Source organism: Lasioglossum baleicum, chromosome 10 (genome assembly GCF_051020765.1).
Source record: "Lasioglossum baleicum chromosome 10, iyLasBale1, whole genome shotgun sequence".
Classification (NCBI taxonomy): Eukaryota; Metazoa; Arthropoda; class Insecta; order Hymenoptera; family Halictidae; genus Lasioglossum; species Lasioglossum baleicum.
In genome coordinates this window covers 12,722,364-12,745,226 of record NC_134938.1, presented here as the reverse complement: position 1 = coordinate 12,745,226, position 22,863 = coordinate 12,722,364, and the positions used below count along the sequence as shown (strand labels likewise).

The window sequence follows — 22,863 nt, the reverse complement described above, 5'->3', positions numbered from 1 at the left end:
TTCCGCGAAACGACATTATAAATTTTCGATTAAGTGCAGAAGAGGTACCCGGTATCGCTGCGGGCTTTCTGCCCTTTCGTGTTGCCACAATTTTAATCGTCGCGCGGCGATAGTGCAACATGATTTCCGTTTTTAAACCAGGAGAGCATTCCCGCATTCGCGGTTCCGATTATCGAGCCCCGCGCTGGTCAATTACCGTCTCGCGTATGCAGTTTCCGACGTGTGACAGCCGCATAATCAACTCAATTGCGGAACCTCTGGTTTTATTTTGTTGCTGCTCGGAGCAGCTTCCGGGTGACAGAGTCGCCAGAATCCCCACTCTAGCTTCCCCCTCTACGACGCCATCCCCTCACGCTTCCGCAACGGCGGAATCAATGATTTTTTTACTTGCATCGTATTTTACTCGTCGCGAGGGTCAAAGGTGCAAAAGGAACCAATTTAAAAAAAATTGTTGACCTGTCGACCTTAAAATTCAAGGTCAAGGTCACTTTTGCAGCACCTTTCTTAGTTCAATTCCAACCAAATCGAGGGTGTAGAATCATCCTATGGTAGCCGCGATATAAATATAATTTCTTTACACCCTGTACAGGCCTGCCACATGGGAAATTTCGCAACGCTATCTCTGTTCGATTCAGTGGCGGCTCAAGTCCAGTGAAGGCCCCAAGCGGTAAAAATTTTGGGGCCCTGAAACTCAAGTTAGAAATAAAAGTTGCAAGAAAACTATAATAAACTTGTAAAAAAATAAATGCTGCGAAATTCGGGGCCCTATGGTATTCGGGGCCTATGGTATCCTGAGGCCCCACGCGGCCGCTTAGCCCGCCACTGGTTTGATCTGAAGTGAGTTACACTTTCAGAATTGAACAGGACCTACACCTACATTGTTCCACGGTTCTATTCCAAGCTAAAAGTGGGCATGATCTATCTCTGTCTATATATTTTATCATATTACTCGTTCATTTTTTGAAGAAAAATTCAGATCGAAGAAAAGGTGATACGCCAAAGAGAAGTAGCTTTGTCCGCGCGCATTCAAAAATTCCGACCTCAACCGATTCAAGTATGATTTAATCGTCGGTTAAGAGGTTTAGGCCCATTCGAAACTGCCGAAATATTTTCGCGCGGAAAGAAACGGCGCCTCTCACCCTAAGCTATCGGACACTGGACATCGTCAGGGGCTTGATTTAAGCGAACGTAAATATGGATCCCAGCATTTTTTTCCAACATTTCGCACGATTTTTATTTGAATCGGCTACCGGATTCCACCGTGGAACGTGATCCCGTGATTCTCCTTTTTTTTCCTCTCCGCTCGGCGACTCTCGGGTTCGAGGCTGAATCGCGGGCGGGCAACATTACGGCTACCTGCTGGGAATCCTTCTAATGGATTCTCGATGATGCTCCTTCCGCCGTCCTTGTTCAACATCCGTGACGTGTTCTCTACACCGAGTAGTGTCGTCAGCTATCCCAAGATTGGGAAATGATCGCATAAAAGTATCGTTCAGTTGGATCTCGAACAACCTTGACGACCTTGAACGACCTTGAGCGACCTTGGACGACCTTGAGCTACCTTCTCCGTAATATAGGTCATTGAATTCATCCCGAAACCCCTATCGATCTTTTCCAACCGTAGCTTGTACCATTTATGGCTCCCACACAAAGAACTGGGTAGCTTTATAAATGAATAACACAGAAGAACACTAGCACAAAGACCAGTTTTGGAAAACTAATTTATAACTCTCCAATAGACACAACTTTGTAGACACACATAGCAGAGAAATTAATTGCCACATCCGAAAAAATCTGTGTACAACTGCAACATTTGTAGTCGAAACTTTGTTCGGGTGACACGGAAAAATTGCACGCCATCGAATATGATAAAACATCCACGTGCAAAATTAAAGTTCGGAAATTGTCAAAATTCATTGTGTCGTATCTTCTCGAGAAAACATCGTAGGATATTCGTTCTGGGCTCATTTTGAAGCTCAAACATTCTACTTTCGAAACCTGCTATTCGTTTTTCTCGACAACATTTTTTTCAGTATTTAACGGGTCTGGGAGTGAACATATTAGATGATTGCATAAGTTCGTGCCAGATTTGAAAATAAAATTCAATGGTTAAATAAATACTGGTTAAAGATGGGTTAAATTAAAATTAAAAAATGGTCAAATTAAACTTAAAAAATGGTTGAATAAAAATTAAAAAATGGTTAAATTTTCTACAATTAGAAAAGAATGTGGTGACTATAAGTATAATTGATTGATAAAGTTATATTCTTCAAAATTTAACCATTGAATTTTATTTTCAAATCGAACTTATGCAATCATCTAATACTTTTTTCCGAACGAGCCTAACACAGATTGACTAACCCATGACGTTTTCTTCATGAAGTTACGACACTTCGAACGTGGGCAATTTTTAATAGCGTTGGATTCATCGATGTACAGGGTGTTCCCATCCGATACGAGAGGACACGTTAAAATCTAGAAATACGTGGAAAGTCCCGTACAGATGTCACTCGCAGACTCATCGTCTTAATCATCGAACCATTGCCTACCGCAACGTTTGAACCTTGGACAGAGACTCCATCCTCGGCCGAGCGAAAACGTCATTGACTCGATCCATCGACTATCGTAGGAAGACCCAAGAATTCTCGTGATTTCATTCACGATTCTCCCGAGACGATCATTAACATTACCAAGCAGAATTTAGTCTCACGATTAGTAACTTCGGGAATTTCTATGCGTAACTGTTGCACAAGTCTCTTCACTGGGAAAGGTTATTTCTGACGCATCTGTGTGGGATCAAAGTGGCCAGATGAGGGGAATCGAAATGATTTGAGGGGAAAAAGTTACCCCTTCAGTGCCAATACCGAAGTTCAGTTTCTTAAATCGAAGCTTCGGAATTCGAAGCTTAAGTAACAGCCCTATACCGGATCACGTTACATTTTAGCGCATGCGCAACGAAGACGGAACGCGTCACGTGACCGCGGAAAGGGGGGGGGGCGAATAGCGTCGTGGAAGAGGAAGGTAGAGCTGGGACACAAGTTTTAATCTGACGCAGCAGCGAGGGGGATGTTGAGGGTCAGCGTAGCTAGATGAGGGGAATTGAATTGAATTCAGGGGAAAAACTTACCCCTTCTGTGCCAATACCACGTGACATTGTCACGCATGCACAACAGAAACGGAACGCGACACGTGACCGCGGAAACGTGGAGGAATAGCATCGTGGATGGGGAAGGTAGAGCTGGGACACAAGTTTTAATCTGACGCTGCAGCGTGGAATCAAAGTGGCCAGTTGAGGGGAATTGAATTGAATTCACGCCTAACAGTGCCCATACCGAAGATTCGAAGTTTCTGAAATTCGACCTTCGAAGGAAAGTAACAGTCCCATACCGGATCAGTCACGTGACATTGTTGCGCATGCGCAACAGAGACGGGGTGGACTAGCGTCGTGGAAGGGGAAGGTAGAGTTGGGACACACGAACGCAGGTTCTAAATAAGGATTATAAGTTTTAATCTGACGCAGCAGCGTGGGATCTCGACGATTCTACTCTGAAACTCTGATCCAATACGAAAGGAGAACCCTCTCGCAATATAATCGACTGTGAATTTTCTTGGTCAATAAACGAAAACGTTTCTGTAATTCAGATTCGTTCCGGATAGAACCTATTTCGTTAGCATGCGTCAATCGGGATAATTAATCATGTCCGCAGAACCGGTGGCCGTTATTACACAAACCGTGTCGAATCTATTATTATTGTCAACTTTGCACGACTACTGAAGCGAATAATGATGTCATAGAAACGTATAGTATTAAAACGGCTGACGGGAATAAATATTCACGGAACTGACGATTTTTATAATAGTAATCTGGCACGCGTGCTACCGGTCGCCGCGGACAAGTAGAGAGAATGCAAATTGTACAGCCGGATCAGATACTCAAAACCGCTCCAAAAACAAATTGAGTTTTAGTCACGCTATTCACTTTATGCTTGTGGATTTTTTTTAAAAATCGATCTCGGAACCAAAAATTCTGAAATAATTCACTGTCGTGTGTGCTATTAGGTAGAATGCTCATGAATTTTTTCGTAAGCTTTTGTTGAGCAGAACAGAAGAAATAAAGCATTACGATTAACTTTGTGGTAGGGGAAGAAAATAAGTGAAAGGCAAAGAACAGGAGCGGCACTATAGCCCGGATTATAACATAGTTTAGGAGATGTGCAAAAAGCGGGGCCCTAAAGCAGGCATGCACAACTCGTAGCTCCAACAGCGGCTCCTGCTGCAGTTCTTCTTACCCTACGTGTTCCAGGCAGCTCCCAAATCGTCCGGTTGTGCATGCCTGCCCTAAGAAAGAGCCAAGGTCCTAGACGTGCGGTTTTTTTTAGTGGGTATTGGGGAAATCGAAGACCTGGTTCTCCGAGTCCCCCCACCACCCCCTCCTGGGGGTACATAAATGTAAAATGTATTTTTTCCGCACGTCTTTAAACAAAAAAATTTTAAAAAGGGGAAGGAAATGCGTTGGAGGCACTTTTGACCATCTCATCCGGCTACAGCCTTTTCGTCGAACGTAACTATACGTGCTTTCTCAATAATGATCGTTGACCATGAAAATGTCGGTTAATCGAGAGAGGTAGTTCGATCTTACCTCTTCCGATTGCGGCTGGAGATCAAGATTTCATCGGACTGTAACACCGATTGCGTTAAACGTTGCGCGAGTGACGTACGAAATTCCGCTTCAGGTCGTGGGAAGCTGACGTCACAAGGACGCACGAACGGGGAAAAAATTGGCGAAAATCCGCGGGAATGGGATCGTTCCTTGAAAAATGATATTTCCGCGCGGACGACGTTGCAATCGCGAGCACTTCAGCGCCACGTGAAAGCTTCGAGAGCAGGTTACTTGCGCTTGAGTTACGGGACAATAGTTAATGTTTTTAATCCTTTCGAACTTTCGATTCATTAACACCGATGATTGCGATACACGTTGTGGTAACAGGAACTAATCCAAGGACGCTTCTTCCGATTTCACAGCTTGTTACCGCAACGGATCAGATCTAAAAATAGGTTTGCCCAATGATCTACAGAATTAAGACGTTCATTTTCCAAACGATGGCTCGACGTTGTACTTTAGACCGCAATTCCGGCGCCGCACTTTAGAAGAACGGATGTGTGTAGCCTTAATCACGTACTCGTGATTAAGTACGATTTTTTTAAGAATCGATTCCGCGACCAAAAATTCTGAAATAATTCACAGTCGTGCGTTCCATCAGGTAGAATGTTCATAAATTTTTTCGTAATTTTTTGTCGAGCAGAACAGAAGAAACAGGGCATGATTCATAAAACCGTACTGACCCTGTAACTACCCTTGTGGTGGGGGTATCGAATTGAAACTTGTCATAGAAGGTGTTCTTTGGGAACATTATCGAACGGTGTGACCAAAAATCAATTTTGGTTTACGAAAAGTGGGGAGGCACTCCACAAGAAGCGTGAATATTCGTGATCGCTGATCGACGCCTGTCGACAAACCAGCTCGCTGACGATTCCGCCCGGACATAATTAATCAGGCTGCCGGAATGCTGTGCCGGTTGCATTTATTATCTCGGTCGATGTGTCGACGTTTATCGACCGCACGCTGGAACATCGTGTCCCGTCGATCATGCGAACGCTGGGGGCAAAGAAATGGCCCCCCTTTATAGGCCACCCGGCCTGTCCACGTGTACTTTCCTCGACCATTTCTCAATTGAACTTCCCGCACCGTGCTGCTTCGGATCAACAATTAACGCTTCATTGTACGTCGTTCGACGTCCCGTGGATCCGGATTCTGAACGATCGCACAAAGTATTTCAGATATCCGATTGAAAGTTTGAGAAGTTTGTCCCGACGATGTATCTTGTCGTATTATAACCGGACGTTATAATTTATTCGCGTGGCATAAATAAATTGACGTCGTTCTCATTTTTTTTTTTGCGGTCGATGATAAAACCGTGTTTCATTTAACCGTATCAGATCGTCGAACGTATGTCGTCGAGTTATTCATTCCACGATCGTCGCGGTTGTGATTTATTTCCAGAAAAATGTCGACGCGAGGAACTGTTTCGCGAGGCACCGTGAAATCCTGGTCGCTCGCCTTGTAAATCATTCGATCAAAGAGCGGATGGATGCCGTGGTCATTATTTCAGCAGGTTCCGAGGAATTATTAATGAGACACGTTGCTGACGCGATACAAGAGGAGATCGGAGGATTTTTAAGAGGTGATATATGGGTGGCGAGCGTTCATTAAGAGCGTACAATTATTGTACAACAAAGTGTTGATTTCGTTGCGTCGATAGCGTCGCGATATAGAGAGCTGTTGAACGACTTGTCGTCAGATCGTATCGTGTTCGACGACTCTCGTTGGTTTTTCGCGACGACGGTCGCTGGTTGGGCAAAATATCAAATTTCAATGGCACGATAATCATCCGATCATATTTTACCCGAAACGATGCCCATAATACGCGGGACCAAGGGACACAGCCTGGGCCCGGCTTGTTTCATTATAAATATCAGCCGCCCAATCTTAATGTCAATCTCCGGTTCAAGCGGGCTACCGTCTTACGTGCTCGCTCGGCCGAGAACGACGAAAACTGATCGGAGGACTAACCGGCAATCCTGCCCCGAGACACCGTCTCGCTCGGCCAATTAATTCTCCGCAAGGTCCAGAATAAAATCAAAACATAATGGTCCCCATCAAACAAAAGAAATCCACTCGCGCTGCATCTTATTGTCGAGCTAGTCCGAGTGAAACGGAAATTTAAAAAATTCACTCCGATATGAACGAATTGCTACCCGAAATCATTGGCATCGCTTGCACAGTCGTCAGATTAACCCCTTACGATTTATTTTACGGTTTTAGTGACCAGAACATTTTTGTTGGATCGTAATTTCTTAAAACAGGAGAATATTGGGGTAAACTCAAAATTTGTGCCTTTCTCCTATATATTATGATGTATTTGGTAGGTAATACAGTAGATTTGAAGTCTCGATCCTGTAAGATCAATGGTTTCAGGAGTTATGCTTGCTTAAAGTTGAGCAATCTACAGTATTTTTGACAGGTAAGGGCGCGCCATATTGGTTTGTAGTGACGACCGCGAGTTTTTTAGTTTTTTAAAACGTTTTTTTAAAAGGCGTTAGTAGTTGGTTGGTGATTAGTACGGGGGTACAAACCAGTATGGCGGCGTTCTGTCAAAAACACTGAAAAATGCACAACTTTAAGCAAGCATAACTCCTGAACCATTGATCCTACAAGATCGAAACTTCGATCTGCAGGCGCCCCGGGATTACATACCAAATACATCATAATTTATCAGAATACAATCAGTACAATAGAAAAACTTTAACATAATTTTGTAAGAGTACGGTTGAGTTTTAACCCATGGTTTCTTCTGCACTTCTTATACTAGCGACTAGTAGAATAAAATTCACCTTGAAATTAATTTTGCACCGATTTCCACCAAACCGAGGGTGTAGAGTCACGCTTTTGAGTAATATACATATATCACATTTCTAATTGCAGGAGGAGTCTTGTATTTAAGAAGTAATTTCAGAACTGTTCACCTCGATCGCTTCGGATAATCGACGGCCGGCTGTATAAAACATACGATAAGTAAAATTATATGTTCTCAGGGTTTTGAAATAATGATTCGGATACTCGAGCTGCGCTAACTGAGCGAGCCTGTATGTTCACCGGACAAGGTAACAAGTTCGAGGTGGATACACGACGTGTCGCGCGTGAAAAATTACCGTCACTCGTCGTTTTTTTCCGCTAGCATAATTGATCGTTAACGTAGGAATGCATGTTGGACATCGAAAGAGATGGGGTTTATGAATATCCGAACGTGCTTGTCCGATTTAAACAAGGAATGCGTTGGTTTCCCGTAAACGGCGAGTTTATTTAGGGGGACGTTTACGAGTTCGCTTTTGCGATGCAACTATCTCTAACGAGGCTCGTTGTATACCCGCCATTACCTGCAGTCTCGCAGTGTATTATTTCCGTGTTTTCATTCGGCCTATCGCGACGGAAGAAACCTTCCTGGCGATAAATTTTCGATCCATTTCGCGGTGATGGTTCGAGTACTGAGAAGCAGCTGGAATTCCGGCAGCGGGGTTTATGGTTGTCAGTAGGACAGGCGGTGGTGAACAACCGTGTCACATCACGGCGAACCACCCTGTTACGGGACGCGGGCCGCGGAATTCCGAAAAACCGGCGCAGAAAAAAGGGCACCGGAGCAGAAATGTGGACCATGCTCGGGCGCATTATGCAAATCAGCGGCGCGCGGCGTGTTGTTCCGGCGAGCATGACTTTGAAAAATCATCCGTGACTGTGTACATCAGAAATTCGACCCGCGGCGGGGGTACGGGGGTGTCGAATAGGGGACCGGGGACGGACCGATGGAGGGGAGAATTCGTGCGTGCCGAGCGACGTCTTGGTGGTGTAAGCACCGGTTGACCTTGCGAAAAATGCAAATCCCCGAGTGTCTCTTCCCGGCCGTAAAGGACGATTCAAATTATACGAGACACCGGCGTCAAGAAACTGGATCGTTGGTTTCCCTCTAGATTGTATCCTTCGCTCCCGGGAACGACATGTTAATTTTCGTGCGACAAACAGCGACGCCCTATCCCCGGGAAAAAGTGCCAGGAATTTTGTTTTCGGGTTCAGTCGCTCGCACGACCACCGTCTGTCCTAGATATTTCTCTTGGGCCGTGCTTTCACTAGAATTTGACCATATTCGCAAATGCGTACACATTTTGAAAAATTTTAAAGATTGTAACGAGATGAGGGGAGGGGGCACGAATCAAGGAGAGAGAGAGAAAAGTTACCCCCTCTCTGTCAGTACCCTTGCTTTACAATTTCGTGTTCGACACGTGCGATTCTGAACTCATTCTGATAAAAATGTGTGTTGTAGCGCTTCCTTTAAACCGAAATAAAATTTTATTCTGGTTTCAGGCATAGTCTAATGGCGTCACATCAGGACTTCTTCTGGGGTGTCTTTACCATTGAATAAGTTGAAAAGTTGTTGTCGAATGAAAAAACGTTTCAAATGAAACTTACTTGTTTTTTCTCATAGAATAAGTTGGTGTAATGAAACCATTATGTTTCCATTTTAAAAAAAGTGAACTTGACCTTAAAATAACCTTCAACGCGTAAAATAAAATATTAAAGAAAAGCACCTTTCGATAGAGTTTTGAAAACCATACAAATTTCATTGGAAGTATTTTTTTCTAAATACGATGGATAAAAAGATATCCCGTGTAACACCCTGAGATGGGCACCCTGTATACTGGAGTCAAAAAATATACAGGTTATATCGAAACTGTGCGCCGTGAAAAATAATTACTATTTTCAAAAAAGTACGATCGTGAAAAATACCTCCTTTATTATCAATATACAGGTTGTCTCAAAATTCCTTCGACATCCGGGCATGCGTTCCTGAGAACATTTGAAGCAACATTTTCCTTTGCGAAAATGGCGTCCGCGGCTTTGTTAAGGAGTTATTAACGAAAAACACAATTGTGCCAACACGCGTGTAGGTCGCGCTCTGATTGGTCCGTGTTCTTTCGTTAATAAATCCTTAACGAAGCCGCGGACGCGATTTTTGCAAAGGAAAATGTTGCTTCAAATGATCTCAGGAACCTCCCATTTCTGGATGTTGAAGGAATTTTATATATTTATAGCACTCTAAAATTTTAACCTTTTTTCAACCATCGGAGGCTGTCCTTTCGAGATGTCTCATTCACTGGTTCGGATAATCGACGCTCGTACTGTAAGTACGTATTCACATGCTTATAGTATTGTTTATACGCCCGATGGAAATTCATTTGAATCGATTACTTGTTCCCGTCCGATGTCTGGGAGAGATTCGCGTTCACTTGTAATATAATTTCGATGCAAATGCTCGATCTCGAAACGAATAACGAATCGACATGCGTGTTTACTGCGACAGAGGCCCATCAGATTAAGAGGCATTAACAGTTCGGTGCGGAAATTCATTTGTTTGGGTCCACTCATCGAGAAAAATCGGCATTTTTCTCTATCGCTCGGGTCGATGTTCGTCTCGTTTGTGGGCGTATCGCGTGTAAATAGTCGGCCGAACTATGCGACGTCGTCTCACGAGGATTCGGTTCACCATCGGGCTGATGATTCTCGCTTTATCAACTCGTTTCTCAACGCTGGAACTACCAAACCAGTCAAAACAACTGGTTCCACGTCGTTTTATTTCGCCATTATCGACGTTATCAAGGTGCTTTTTGCGAGAAAATATCGAATCTTTATTTCGATACATATTCTATCAACAGGCTGAGTGCCGTTCCGAATAATTTTCCAAAAAGTCGAGAGAATTTAATGAATGAAACCGAAACTGGAATGACCAAATTTATTAACTGGTTGCTCTGGAAGTTATAAACTGGAAAGACCAAATTTATTACTAAATAAAAATCAATTTATTTCGCTTGGTTAAAGGATAGTGGACGCCTCAAGGACTTTTGATGGTCAACTTCAATTCTCTAAACGGGACCGTATATTTTCCTGTGCACCAATCAACGCAGCTTCTTATTCTCCAAAAAAAGGCATTAGCCTATGTATGTGGCAAAATGATTAGTTTAGAAGTTAGTTATCTATTGGGTTGGCAAGAAAGTAGTTTCGGTATTTTAATGTGAAGTGAAACCGAACTTCTTTATTCAAGCGATGAACCTGAATAAAAATTTAATTAAAATATTTTCTTATTTATTCTTTTTGGCAAAAGATCGTCGAACAAAAGGGAAAATATCTTATTCATTAAAGTTCGTTGCTTGAATAAAATAATTGGGCTCCGTTTCACCTTAAAATGCCGAAATTATTTTCTTGCCAACCCAATATACAGTTAGGAGCAAAACTGATCACACACCCTTTAAATCAGAATAACTTTTTTAGGAATGGAACAAACGACAACAATTTATCTGTAAGGCCAGAAGAATTAGTTTAGTAAATGACGTTTAAAAAATATGTTTGAAAAATGAATTTGGTCGGAATTGTGAAAAAACAATGGTAAAAATTAATTTCTAAAAGATGTGTTTGGTCAACTTGTATAAATTATACATATACGATCCGAAAATTTCATTAAAATTGGTTAACTGGTTTACAAGTTATAAACGACCAAAAGTGGCAAAAAGTTCGAAAATCTTGAAAACTTGCAATTTCTACCACTTTTGATCATTTATAACTCGTAAACCAATTAACCAATTCCAATGAAATTTTCGGAGCGTGTATAATCCATACAATTTGCCCAAACGCATCTTATAAACTGTCGTTATCGAACCACTAAAAAAGTCGTAAAATCAATTTTTACTATGGTTTTTCACAATTCCGACCAGATGCATTTTTTCAATATATTTTTTAGACGTTATTTACTAAACTAAATCTTCTAGCCTTACAGAGAAATTCAAGTCGTTTGGTGCATTCATAAAAAAAGTTATTCTGATTTAAAGTGTGTGTGATCAGTTTTACCCCAAACTGTATAGTTATAAAGTATAAAGTAATGTCACTTGCCCCACTTCGCTAAGGCCCACTCCCACTCTCCTAAGTCACTCGCCCAGCATCGAAAATTCCACACATTCTTCTCGCTTAAAATCTACCGGTACTCTTGTGCTCTTCTGCGTGTGCTTAATAATGACACCTTCTTCAGCACACAAGGAACCGCTAATTGCCGTGGTACCTTACGCGTTTAAATCATTAAGTGGGGGGGGGGCTGATTTATGCACGCCACCGCATCAGCCGAACAAAGCTACGCCTTTATTTGCTCCAAAGCCCGACCGCATTCAATTGCAGGTGCAATTTGATCGCAATCTGAATATACTGGCGCGAACAATAATTGGCTTTCGATTATGATATACGGGACAAAATAATTCGAGCGAAATTGAGCCGATCGGCCAGCTCGCTCCAATGCCATGATTCATCCTTGATTCGAAAGCTAACCACCACAATCATTGAAGCTCCGGTTAGTGCTATCATCAACGAGTAGTGAACTCTTGCGAACAACGTCCTCTCGGCGAAATTTACTTATTTACAGTGGCCCACAAAAGTGTTCGTACAACCTTTAAAACAGAATAACAGTTTGTAATTGAACCGAACGACCTGATGTATTGTAAGCGATTAGAAGCATTGATTTACTGAATGATGTGCAAAAAGAAATTTCCAAAAATTGTAATTTACAAAGTTACATAAAAAGTTACATAAAAAGAAAATTTGAAATATATGTTTTGTAGATCTATGTTAGTTATACGCATACTGAAAATTTCATCGAAATCGGTCGTCGCAGACAGAAACGACAAGCATCGGAAGATGAAGGATTCTGTGGACTTTATGCAAAAACTACGATTTTCACCATTTTTAAACGCTTGTATCTCGCGTGTGTCTCAATCGATTTCGATGAAATCTTCAGTATGTGTATAACTAACATAGATCTACAATATATATATATATATATATATATATATATATATATATATATATATTTTAAATTTCCATTAAGGGCCCAAATAAAAAAGTTTAAAAAAATGCCTTTTATTATTTTTGCATGTAACCTTGTAAATTATAATTTCATTTTAATTGATGAAGAATGGTACAGGGTGTAAAGAAAGTTTCGGTCTCGGCACCCATGTGTAAAAAATCGCATCTGTAAAAAGAAGTTGCCGCAAAATTGACCTTGACCTTGAAACTAAAGATGTAATTGTTTCGCCATCGTTTGAATACTTTCTACGGAGTTAATGATCTTTACGGATTGCGAAACTGCGTGAAAGCGCGAGAAGACTCGACTAATCGAGGCTGTTAAAGCGAAACGACACGGCGGATATTCGGATAAACGAGGTTCGAATAGTCGAGTCTCTCTACCGCGTGTTAAAATCTGATGTGATATTTTTGGCCCGGAGGTGTGCCTACTTTATCAAGCCCTGTAATTGCCTGGGCAGAAGGTTAAACCTTCGACTGGTTTCCGTCGACGAAAAGAAACGGTCGAAAGGGAGTGGAGTCGTAAAAAATTTCGATCAGCCGGTCCTTTTTCTCTTCCCCTAACGACACCCACTCCAAAAATGGGTCCCTAACCGCATACCACGACCGCTTAACTTTTTAGTACGACGACGCATTGACATTTACTGCCTGGCCGTCGCGGTCCAGCCGAAAGAAATGCGCATTCGAGTGCGCAACGATAATGCAAGCGAAACGCGCGAGCGCGCGCGCCTCCGCCATAATTGCCCTTTCATTATACGTCGGTTTAATCTGTTTTATGTGACGTTTCAATTTCGTATATCATGCAGTGGGTCCGAGAGCGGCCGCGCCACTGCCGCGAAGAATACTCGTCGAGACCATGAATGCCTCCGCTAATCGAGATTTGTGAATTAACCCAACAAATGGCTGGATTGATTGTCTACGGTCACGAGAACTCCGGCATCCCAGTCTCTCGACGAAGATCTGCAACGTGAAAACCCCGTATTAAAATATCCCATTGTTTATCTTGTTTTATCCTTACTTGACCATTAATCTATTTTCAAAAAAGGACTTGGCAAATCCCACGCTCTTATTGCACGCGTATCCTCGATTAAATAATGTCCTGGTGATTAATTAGGGACCGCACAATTAATTTCCTTTGCCCCTGAGTATAGGCTACATCTGCTGTAACGCAGCACCGATGCAAACGTGTAAACATGCATCAGGGGCGAGTACACGACCGACAACCGGTACAACTAGTATCGCAACAACTATTTTGTTATTCAAATAGAGAGACTATTTGTGTAAATAGATATTAAATTAATTTCGACCTAATTAGTGGCGCCCCCTCTATAAATATTTAGCACACCCACTGCAGTAGAATAAGTACTCTTTAGTCAGACTGTAAATTAATATACACTACAAAAGAACTATCCGGGATTTTAACCCAATTTCGGTTTTCACATTAATTCTGAAACAATAACTAATTAACCGATTATGGTTCGTTAATCATCTCATTGTTCGGGCGATATCCATTTGCAAATGGGACACAATACATATTCGTATTTAATGTGTTCAATGTCTCTGTAAGGCTAGAAGAATTAGTTTAGTAAATGACGTCTAAAAAATATGTCGAAAAAATGCATTTGGTCGGAATTGTGAAAAACAATGGTATAAATTGATTTTTAAAAGATGTGTTTGGACAACATGTATAAATTATACATACACGCTCCGAAGATTTCATTGAAATTGGTTAATTAGTTTACGAGTTATGAACGATCATAAATTTTGATCGTTTATAACTCGTAAACCAATCTCAATGAAATTTTCGAAGCGTATATGTATAATTTATGCAAGTTGACCAAACATGTCTTTTAAGAATAAATTTTTACCATTGTTTTTCACAATTCCGACCAAATGAATCTTTTCAACAGATTTTTTAGACGCCATTTACTAAACTAATTCTTCTAGCCTTACAGAGAAATTGAAGTCATTTGGTCCAATCATAAAAAAGTTATTCTGATTTAAAGTGTGTGTGATTAGTTTTGCTCATAACTGTATATTTCTACCTTAAAAACTATCTTACTTCTAACTCTTATAACCACACATGTATCTTCTTATTCTTATACGTATTGCAGTACATAAAATGACTATAAAATGGAACTGCAGTTGTATTCTATTGCATTATTTTGTGTAAGCGTACCTTGTCCTCGTCTCCGGTGAAAGCCATCATCGTTCCAGTGCAGCAGAGTGTCGTTACCTTACGGTACGCGAACTGAACTGATTTCAGAGTAACCGACCGAGTCCCGAACGATAACGATTCATAACATAATAAACTTAATATGCCGTGCACTTTCGCGGCACGATTTCCGGCTTTGATCAACGCGTAATTGCCAAAAACAAGACACAAAAGTCGAGCTTAATCGTTGACTTAACCGAATGCGACAACGTTACCTCTGGATCTAGTATCGGAACATTTCCCACAAAGTCGATAATGCAGAACCGCAAACAGAAAAATGCATTGCATGCAATTTAAAAAAAAATTGTTCTATAAGAAGATGCACTAGCCCTGGAATCTACTCATTTCTTTAAATTAGTCGGACAGTGTACAGGGTGTCTTAAAAAAGTATTTCCTTGAAAATAGTGGGTCCCAAGGTCATTTGCCTAAGATCATTTCAACAAAGCCTCGGAGAACATTTCCGTAAAGTGACTGTAAATAACCTGAGGAATTACCCTCTTCAAGGAAGTGCATTTTTGAGACACCTTGTACTTCTGAATTGATACAATTATTTATTGCCTCTGGGAAACTAATACACGGCGATTACCTTTAATGTTCCTCGATCCTTTATCGAGACTTTCCAAACACTGGTACGCTATTTGTCTTCATTTGTTAGGTATTCCGATCTTAACTAACGGCCGCGTACGTCACGAGTTAATAGTCTCGAGTGCGAATGATCAGATAGTACAGCGGGCTGTTGCAATAAACTATCATTTGTATGTTTTTGCTACGAAGAAATCCTGGAGCAATTTTATCGAATACTTCTGTTCCAGTGGCGGCTCGAGTCAAGTTGAGGCCCGAAGCGGTAAAAATTTTGGGGCCTCGAACTCAAGTTAGAACTAAAAGTTGCAAGAAAACTCTAATAAACTTGTAAAAAAATGAAAGCTGCGAAATTCGGGGCCTTATGGTATATGGAGCCCTATGGTATTCGGGGCCCTATAGTATTCGGGACCCTATAGTATTCGGGACCCTATAGTATTCGGGGCTCTATGACATTAGAGGTCCTATAGTATTCGGGGCCCTATGACATTCGGGGTCCTATAGTATTCGGGGCCCTATGGTATTCGGGGCCCCTTTGGTACTCGGGGCCTTATAATATTCGAGGCCTTATGGTTTTCGGAGCCCTATGGCATTCGGCGCTTATGATATTGATTATGGTATGTGAGGCCCTATGGCATTCGGGGCCCTATGTTACCCCGGGGCCTCACGCGGCCGCTTAGTCCGCTTACCGTTAAACCCGCCACAGTTCGATAAATTCGCTTTCTTATGGCCGATGACGCGATTCGCGGGTCACCCTGTATGCATATAACGGGGAAGTCTGACACAGGAATTGGAACGTTAGAAATGTGTGACGCGCCGTAGCAAGCCGGCCGAACAATGTCAGTCCTGTCGACTGGCAAGTACGAGCGAAGGATGTTTACAGGCGAAAACAACGAAAGTGAACGCACGCGTTACAGTAGCAGGGAACGTTGACGCTAATATCCGATCGTGTCCCACGTAACGGGGTTGCGTAAGCGAAATAAGCCCGTGTCCCTTCGACGGACGAACACACCGGGGCTCTTCCGAATGCATCGTAACGAAAACATCGCTCTCCTCGATCGACCCGTTTATCATTCCGTGAATACAAATTCCGGAGCACCGTCCTTTCTTACTTTCACTGCAACTGGGCACCTTCGCGACAAACGCATTTCAATCACGACCGCTCGGAAATCGCTCCTCGGTTTTACAAGTCGTGAACTCCACCCGTCGAATACTCGCAAGCAATCTACTATGGATTTGCTATGCATTTTACATCAAAACTTGTTCAATTCCCACCCATCTTTTTCCGCATTAGCATATTTGAGTGCAAACTTTGCAGGCGGACTCCTACGCCAAATCGAGGCCAAACCTTGCCCTCATGCAGAGGGCAGGTCGGTCGCACCACGAGCGGACCTAATGTAAACCAGAGGTTTCCAACGGGGTCGAGGTGGGCACCTTGGGGTCGATAGAAGTTTGAAAAGAGTCTATAGCAGTGATGAGCAACCCGCGGACTGTAGTGAACCAAAAGTGGAAATCCAATATTAAATATTTTGTTGCGTGGTCAGCTTCAATTTGTGTTTATGCTGCGGTCCCTCCAGCGAATTTATCGCTTTAAGATCCAGGTAGAAAGTGTCATCGGATTTTCGGTTTGATGGCTTTAAATTTAAATTCGCTTGTAGTTGATCCGGGCCGCGAGCCGCGGGTTGCTCATCACTGGTCTACAGTATTCCAGGGATGTATTGGGGGTCGATGATAAATTTTCCCGTTTTAAAATTTTATTTAATTTTTAAGGAATGTAATTATTAGATAAGAATGTCCGTTTTAATATGTGTAAATAAATATACTTCCAGGTAGTAGGTACAATATCTAAAATGTAATTAACTTTTAATTACTCGCATATAGTAATTACAATCTCAAAGCTTTAAATTTAGTGTTTCAAGTATAAACAAAGGTATCGACAACACTAGCAAATATCTATTTTGCATTAAAGTAATTATTTCATTGAATAAAAATTTATTTATGTTGGAGTGATGTAAAGGTCTCCAGTTATGTAGAAAGTGGATTGCGAGTAATTGAAGGTTAATAGATAATTAATGAATACGAAGAACATTTTTGTACTAGGCACTGCTGCCGAAGAAAAGGAAAATGGCATGTTGCGCAACACGAAAGTATAGTCTCAAAAGATGTGTCTAAACGTGAAAGCTGTTTCTGCAGAAATTGATTCTCACGAATCGACCGCTCGAGTTGCAAGATTGCCAAAGGAGCGTATATTTCACTCTGCTGAACGTTATAATGCCCTTAATGCTCGCTATAAATGTCAAGAAGTTCTCTTGTATTATCAAGAAGTATCCCGTTCCGTTGGCCATCTGTATAAGTACAATCAAATATTTGCAAATCTTGGAACTGTTTGCTTTTTTTTGGAGAGGTTCTGCCTAAAATCAGGGCCGCCCTAACCACAGGGCAAAATCAGCTATAACTCCGAAACAGCAATTTAAATTGAATATATTAACTGTTTCTATATAGTTCTGATTTTTTGTAAAATTTTATCGGTCACCCCGCTCCCGGTTCCCCTCCCGTCTACTTTCTTATAAAGAGGGGCGCATTACTGTTGGTATCCCATGGGTGCCAAATATCTTAGAACAGCCCTGCGTAAAATGACGGTTTTACTACTAATGTTTAATTATTCCCTGCCAAGTAAAGTAAATAAGCTGTTTACGTTTGAGAGCGCATACGAAAAATCGAAAACTGAAAACCGGAGACAGGTCATGCTCCGCGGCGACTGAAAATTGGTGCGGTAGAAATGTTCAAAGTTGCGGTTCGGTGCGGTGAACTCGCGCAGTTGGATTGCCGCGAGGTTGAGGCGGTGGTCGGGCCCATGGTCGGGCCCATGGGCGGGCCCCGCCGCCGCCACCGCTCCCGAAGGGGACCTATATAAGTTGAGTCGCGGCCGGTGTAACGTGATCCTATAATACAATCGCGTCTGCCTCATCAGCCACCAGACATGCGACTTCCCGTGAGTACTCCTCGACTTTTTTCTCGTTCTTACACCGTCGAACCAAGTTCATATTTCGGGACCAGACGTTGCACCAATCTCCATAAACTAGTGGCATCCATCAACCGCGCTAAAGAACAATCACAGTCCCCAAAACCTAGCATTGTTTACTGACACTTTGAACCGTTAACCAGCTAGGTTAAACACTTTGCATCATTAAGCCTGGAGTGACTAGACTTTTTCCGAGATTTATATTATTAATACATTGTTCACCGCGCGCCTAGATTGTTAAACAAAGTGAAAACGCAACGTTATAGAGTTAAGATCAGTGCCGGATAAACGGGCTGGGTTGCTCGGCGACACGGTTCAGCGGAAGTGGCATTTGAGTTTTCTCGAGCTACATGTATACACGCGCAACCTTACGCCAGCGACACGCGCACAGTGACTCGTGACATAAATAAACACAATCGACAGGACGCGGAGAGGTCGGAATAATTTCGGATGTGCTTGAGCCGTCTTTGTTTACTAAATCTTTGTTTACTAAAATGTCTTCTCCTTCGATCAAGCCTCCGCGAAGGTGGAAATGTCAAACGCGCAACCGTGGCGCTGCGAATTTTTGCATCACGTACGAGGTTATTGGAAAGTGATTCGAGTGCCAATCCGTTTTATGCAAACTTCTGTCGCCAGGTACTGTCTCTCTTGTTTTGCGGTGGCCTTGCGCTCGCTCAGCACAATCAGTACGAAGTGACCACACCGGTGCCCATTTTGAAACAAATCAACAAGTAAGTGCGGTTTACCATCTCGCTTCATTCTTACATTTTATTCGACTCCGGTGTCTACGATCGCTAAGGAAATTGTGAAAATTAGTTGGCTGCGTGGAAGCGCGCCAGGTGGCGTAATTTATGGAAAGTGGCGGTTGAGCAATCTGCGACTGCGGACGCCGCGTTCAACCCTCGAATGGGCGTGTCGTTTCGCAAGGGGATTCATTTGTCCGCAATATCAAGGCCAAACACATGCTTTACCTCGGGTGTGCGATAGGCAGTCCATCATTATAGTCGGTTTTCACGCGTTTTTGTAATTTCTCGGAAACCTGTGACGCAACATCGAGGCGTAGCATTCTGTACAGTAGGCCTGGGCCACTTGTTTCCCGCCCCTGGTACCAGAGTGCACCAATTTCCCCAACCTTCTCCTGCAACAGTGTCGCCACATCAGGGGAATTGACTCGAATTGAGGGGAACACAGTCACCCCCTCTCTGCCAACGCGAGTGGGGACACTGGGGACACTGACCTACCTAGTTTGGTGGGGAGAACCTAGCGAGTGGGGTCTCGTTAACCAATTTTGTTGCTATTCATTCCGTATATTTCCAGACACAACGAAGATGGGAGCTACAGCTACGGCTACGAGGCAGCGGACGGCTCCTACAAGATCGAGTCGAAATACGCGACCGGTGAGGTCTACGGCAAGTACGGATTTGTTGACGACACCGGAAGCATCCGCGAGGTCGAATACGGAGCGTCCAGACGCGGTTTCGAGCCGGCCGGGGCTGGTATAAACGTCCCCCCGCCGACCCTAACCGGGAACAGCATCGCCAACCCCAACGAACCGGAAGACGACGGACAATACAGAGAGGATCCCTCGGTTTACTACACCGATCCTCGATTCACCAACGGGGAACGCTACGCGCCTGTCCCTCGGCAACCCATTCAGCAGCAGACACCACGACCGCTTCCAGCACCGATCTACACTCCTCCCAGGTGGGTTGTCTTGAACGTTTAACTCTAGGGGTCGTCGCTCACTAAAACGCACCGCCGCCTGACCGCCTACGCCGTTTTGGGTTTCTTCTTTGTATTTCACTCGCCACGACGGTCATGCGGCGGTACGGGCTAGTGAGCAAGGACCTTTAAGATGCCACCTCGTAATGGGGGACCTTTTTTCTTATCGAGTCATGTGAAGGGAGGTCTTCCAGGTTATCGTAACACCAAGTGAGGGGCTCCCCAAATTGAGAGAACCCTCTAAGACTCTTCCTTCCACTGACCCCGGTAGCCTCCCCGTTTTGTCGAGAATAGTTAGTACCGCCCGAGAACTATACTTGGGCCAGATGGAACACCCTGTAGTTGCTGTTGATTGTCTATTTCGATTTTGAAACGGGCGTGAATGAAAAAGAACGTACCTCCGGTGTTCTAGACTAGAATGTTCCCTCGAGGGAACTCTCCGAACAGCAAGAGCGTAGCGGTGAGCCGCGCAAATGTCAAGTGAATCTCATTGGAAAGTGCAAGGAAGAACGTGACTTGCTCAACTTCTCCGGTTACTCTTTAACTCGCGGGAAATAATCAGCGGAATTAACAGACAGGGTCTGTTTGCCGGTGCTTCAGGTATCCCCCTCGACTGCAGTATCAGCCGCAGCCGCAGCCGCAGCCGCAGCCGCAGCCACAACCTCAGCCTCAGCCTCAGCGGCAGTACCAGCCGAAGCCGCAGTACCAACCGGAATACGAACCGCATTACCGATCTCAGTACCAACCGCAATATCAGGGCCAACAGCAGCGATCTATTTACCCAGCTGCTCCGCTGCAAAGTGGACTTCAAGGTCGCCCGGCACCCAATGCTGATCCCAATGCCGGGTTAGCCTCTTACACGGTTAACTACAGGCGATAGACATCTTCCTCTCTCGGTCGATCTAGCGTAACCACGTGTAAATAATGCGTTGTTCGCGCCAAATCACGGCGCACCTTTCTTCTGTAGATCTTCAGCTAGGGCCAGTTGAGCGTCTTCGTTCAATTCTTTAAAACTCATCGACACACGCTCGCACGTTCAGGACTCGTCAGCGAGCTCTGTCGTTATCGTCAAAGGATCTCTCGTGCTGCTCGCGCTAATCGGGCCATCTATAGCCGCAAGCTAGCCTGACCGTTCGGAAGCTGTTCAATACCTCAACATGGATTTTGTTACATCATCGAATGCGCAAATATTTAACCATCAGAAGGTGACACCAAGTCATCTCGCATTTCGCATGCTCGATACGCACTCGTACAACCGTGGTACAGTTATCGTGGCTCTTATCTTGCACTGGTTATATCTTTAAACGTAGTTCCTCCGTGAAACTCTACCTCTCTTTCGCTCTTTTTTACCTGTTTCTCTACCTCTTAAGCTTTCATCACTCGCTTGTACGTGTCTCTAGCGCGAGCTCTTCTAGCATTCTCTGACTTAATGCTCAAAACGTTGCGTCTCCGGTTACTTCTCTGCGGTGGAAGATACTAGTTTGTATCTTATCGCCTTTCGCATGCTGAAATTTTAAACGGATCGACTAGCAACGGGCCCGGCTAACTTCTTCCCTGCTGTTGCTTCACAAATCCCACTGCCAGTGTAGCGGTTCTCCCACTGTCAACTATTTCATGTTTCCCCTACCTCGATGTCCAACCTCCTTCTATTCCGGATCTTTGACACAGGAGTGGGATGAGGAGTCTGCAGCTCGCGAGCCGCAAGTTGGCCAGGCCTGAATTGAAGGTCGAACGGTGTAAAGCACGCGTAGCTTCAGAAAATAATTATCATTGTTAAATTAATCATTGATCTCAAACGATAATTGTGCCCATAATTATGAAAGTGGTCCGAGTCATATATTTCTTATTTCGAGATATTTAAAGGGAAAGGATATATTTAAAATTTAAAGTACATATTAAAAGTAAGCACTCAAAACGGATCAATTTTGACAATATCAAGAATTAATTTAGCTTAAAATAATTCGATGTGAAATAAGTGATAATTCAAACCTTTTTAAATTTTGACTTAGGCCACGTTCATAATTGTGGGCTCAATTAAGCACTAGGCTATCAGTCGATTGCGGAACTCGTTTCAAGTAGGCGAAATTTAAAGCAGTACAAAAATTAATTAATCTTTTAAAATTGTTGATAAAAAATTCATTGTAATTGGCTACAATCTTGATTTTGCATGAATGTCCGCAGTCAACTTGACACACCTGGTAACAGAAATGAATTTCGAAAAAGAGACCGTTCGATCGCGGAAGGGTTGAGCCGCGCATAAATTCTTCCGCGTGGCCGGCATCGACGGGGTGAACAATTTGCGCAGTATGCGCGCGAGAAGTGGAATGCCGATAGCGTTAATCATCGCGTCGCTGGCAATTACGAATGCAGTCATGGGTGAACTTGACTGGATCGTAAAAAATCTCGCGATGTTGGAATAACATCTGGCGGCCTTCGCGAGATATCGATCGAATGATGCAAGTAAACGACCCGTCCCGACACCCGACGCGTTCGACCCCAGAAACGTCAACCAGTCTGCATAATATCGCGACGAGTCGATTAGAATTGTAAATACTTTCCGCGTCTGAATATTTTCAGGATTGCACACACGGCCGACCAGGGTGTAGCGATCGGAAGCTGGGCGATGCAATTTGTTCTGGCATGATCATTGTAAAACTCTGAGGTCGGAGGAGAGATCGTGGTATGAATATTGCACTTGTGTCTGTGTGGTGGTATTAACACGATTTTACGCGCTGTCCTCGTTATTCGACGATTGTTTAATATAGACTGTAATAAAGTGTTTGCGAAAAAAACTCATCCGATCTGTTGTTTCCATTT

General features: G+C 43.3%; 1 protein-coding gene across 1 annotated transcript; it reads left to right on the top strand.

Moving 5' to 3' along the window:
- The first annotated feature begins 18,135 nt into the window (after positions 1-18,135).
- On the top strand, positions 18,136-22,863 carry Cpr27 (cuticular protein 27). The gene is made up of 4 exons (XM_076431761.1): positions 18,136-18,294; positions 18,961-19,055; positions 19,642-20,028; positions 20,647-22,863. Exons 1-4 carry the CDS (start codon positions 18,283-18,285, stop codon positions 20,924-20,926), a joined length of 774 nt encoding a protein of 257 aa, XP_076287876.1. The 5' UTR covers positions 18,136-18,282; the 3' UTR covers positions 20,927-22,863.

Excerpts from the sequence above, each read along its gene's own strand:
- Cpr27 (XM_076431761.1), top strand. Across the intron at positions 19,056-19,641 it reads ATTTTGAAACAAATCAACAA|ACACAACGAAGATGGGAGCT; the intron begins GTAAGTGCGGTT and ends GTATATTTCCAG. Across the intron at positions 20,029-20,646 it reads CCGATCTACACTCCTCCCAG|GTATCCCCCTCGACTGCAGT; the intron begins GTGGGTTGTCTT and ends CCGGTGCTTCAG.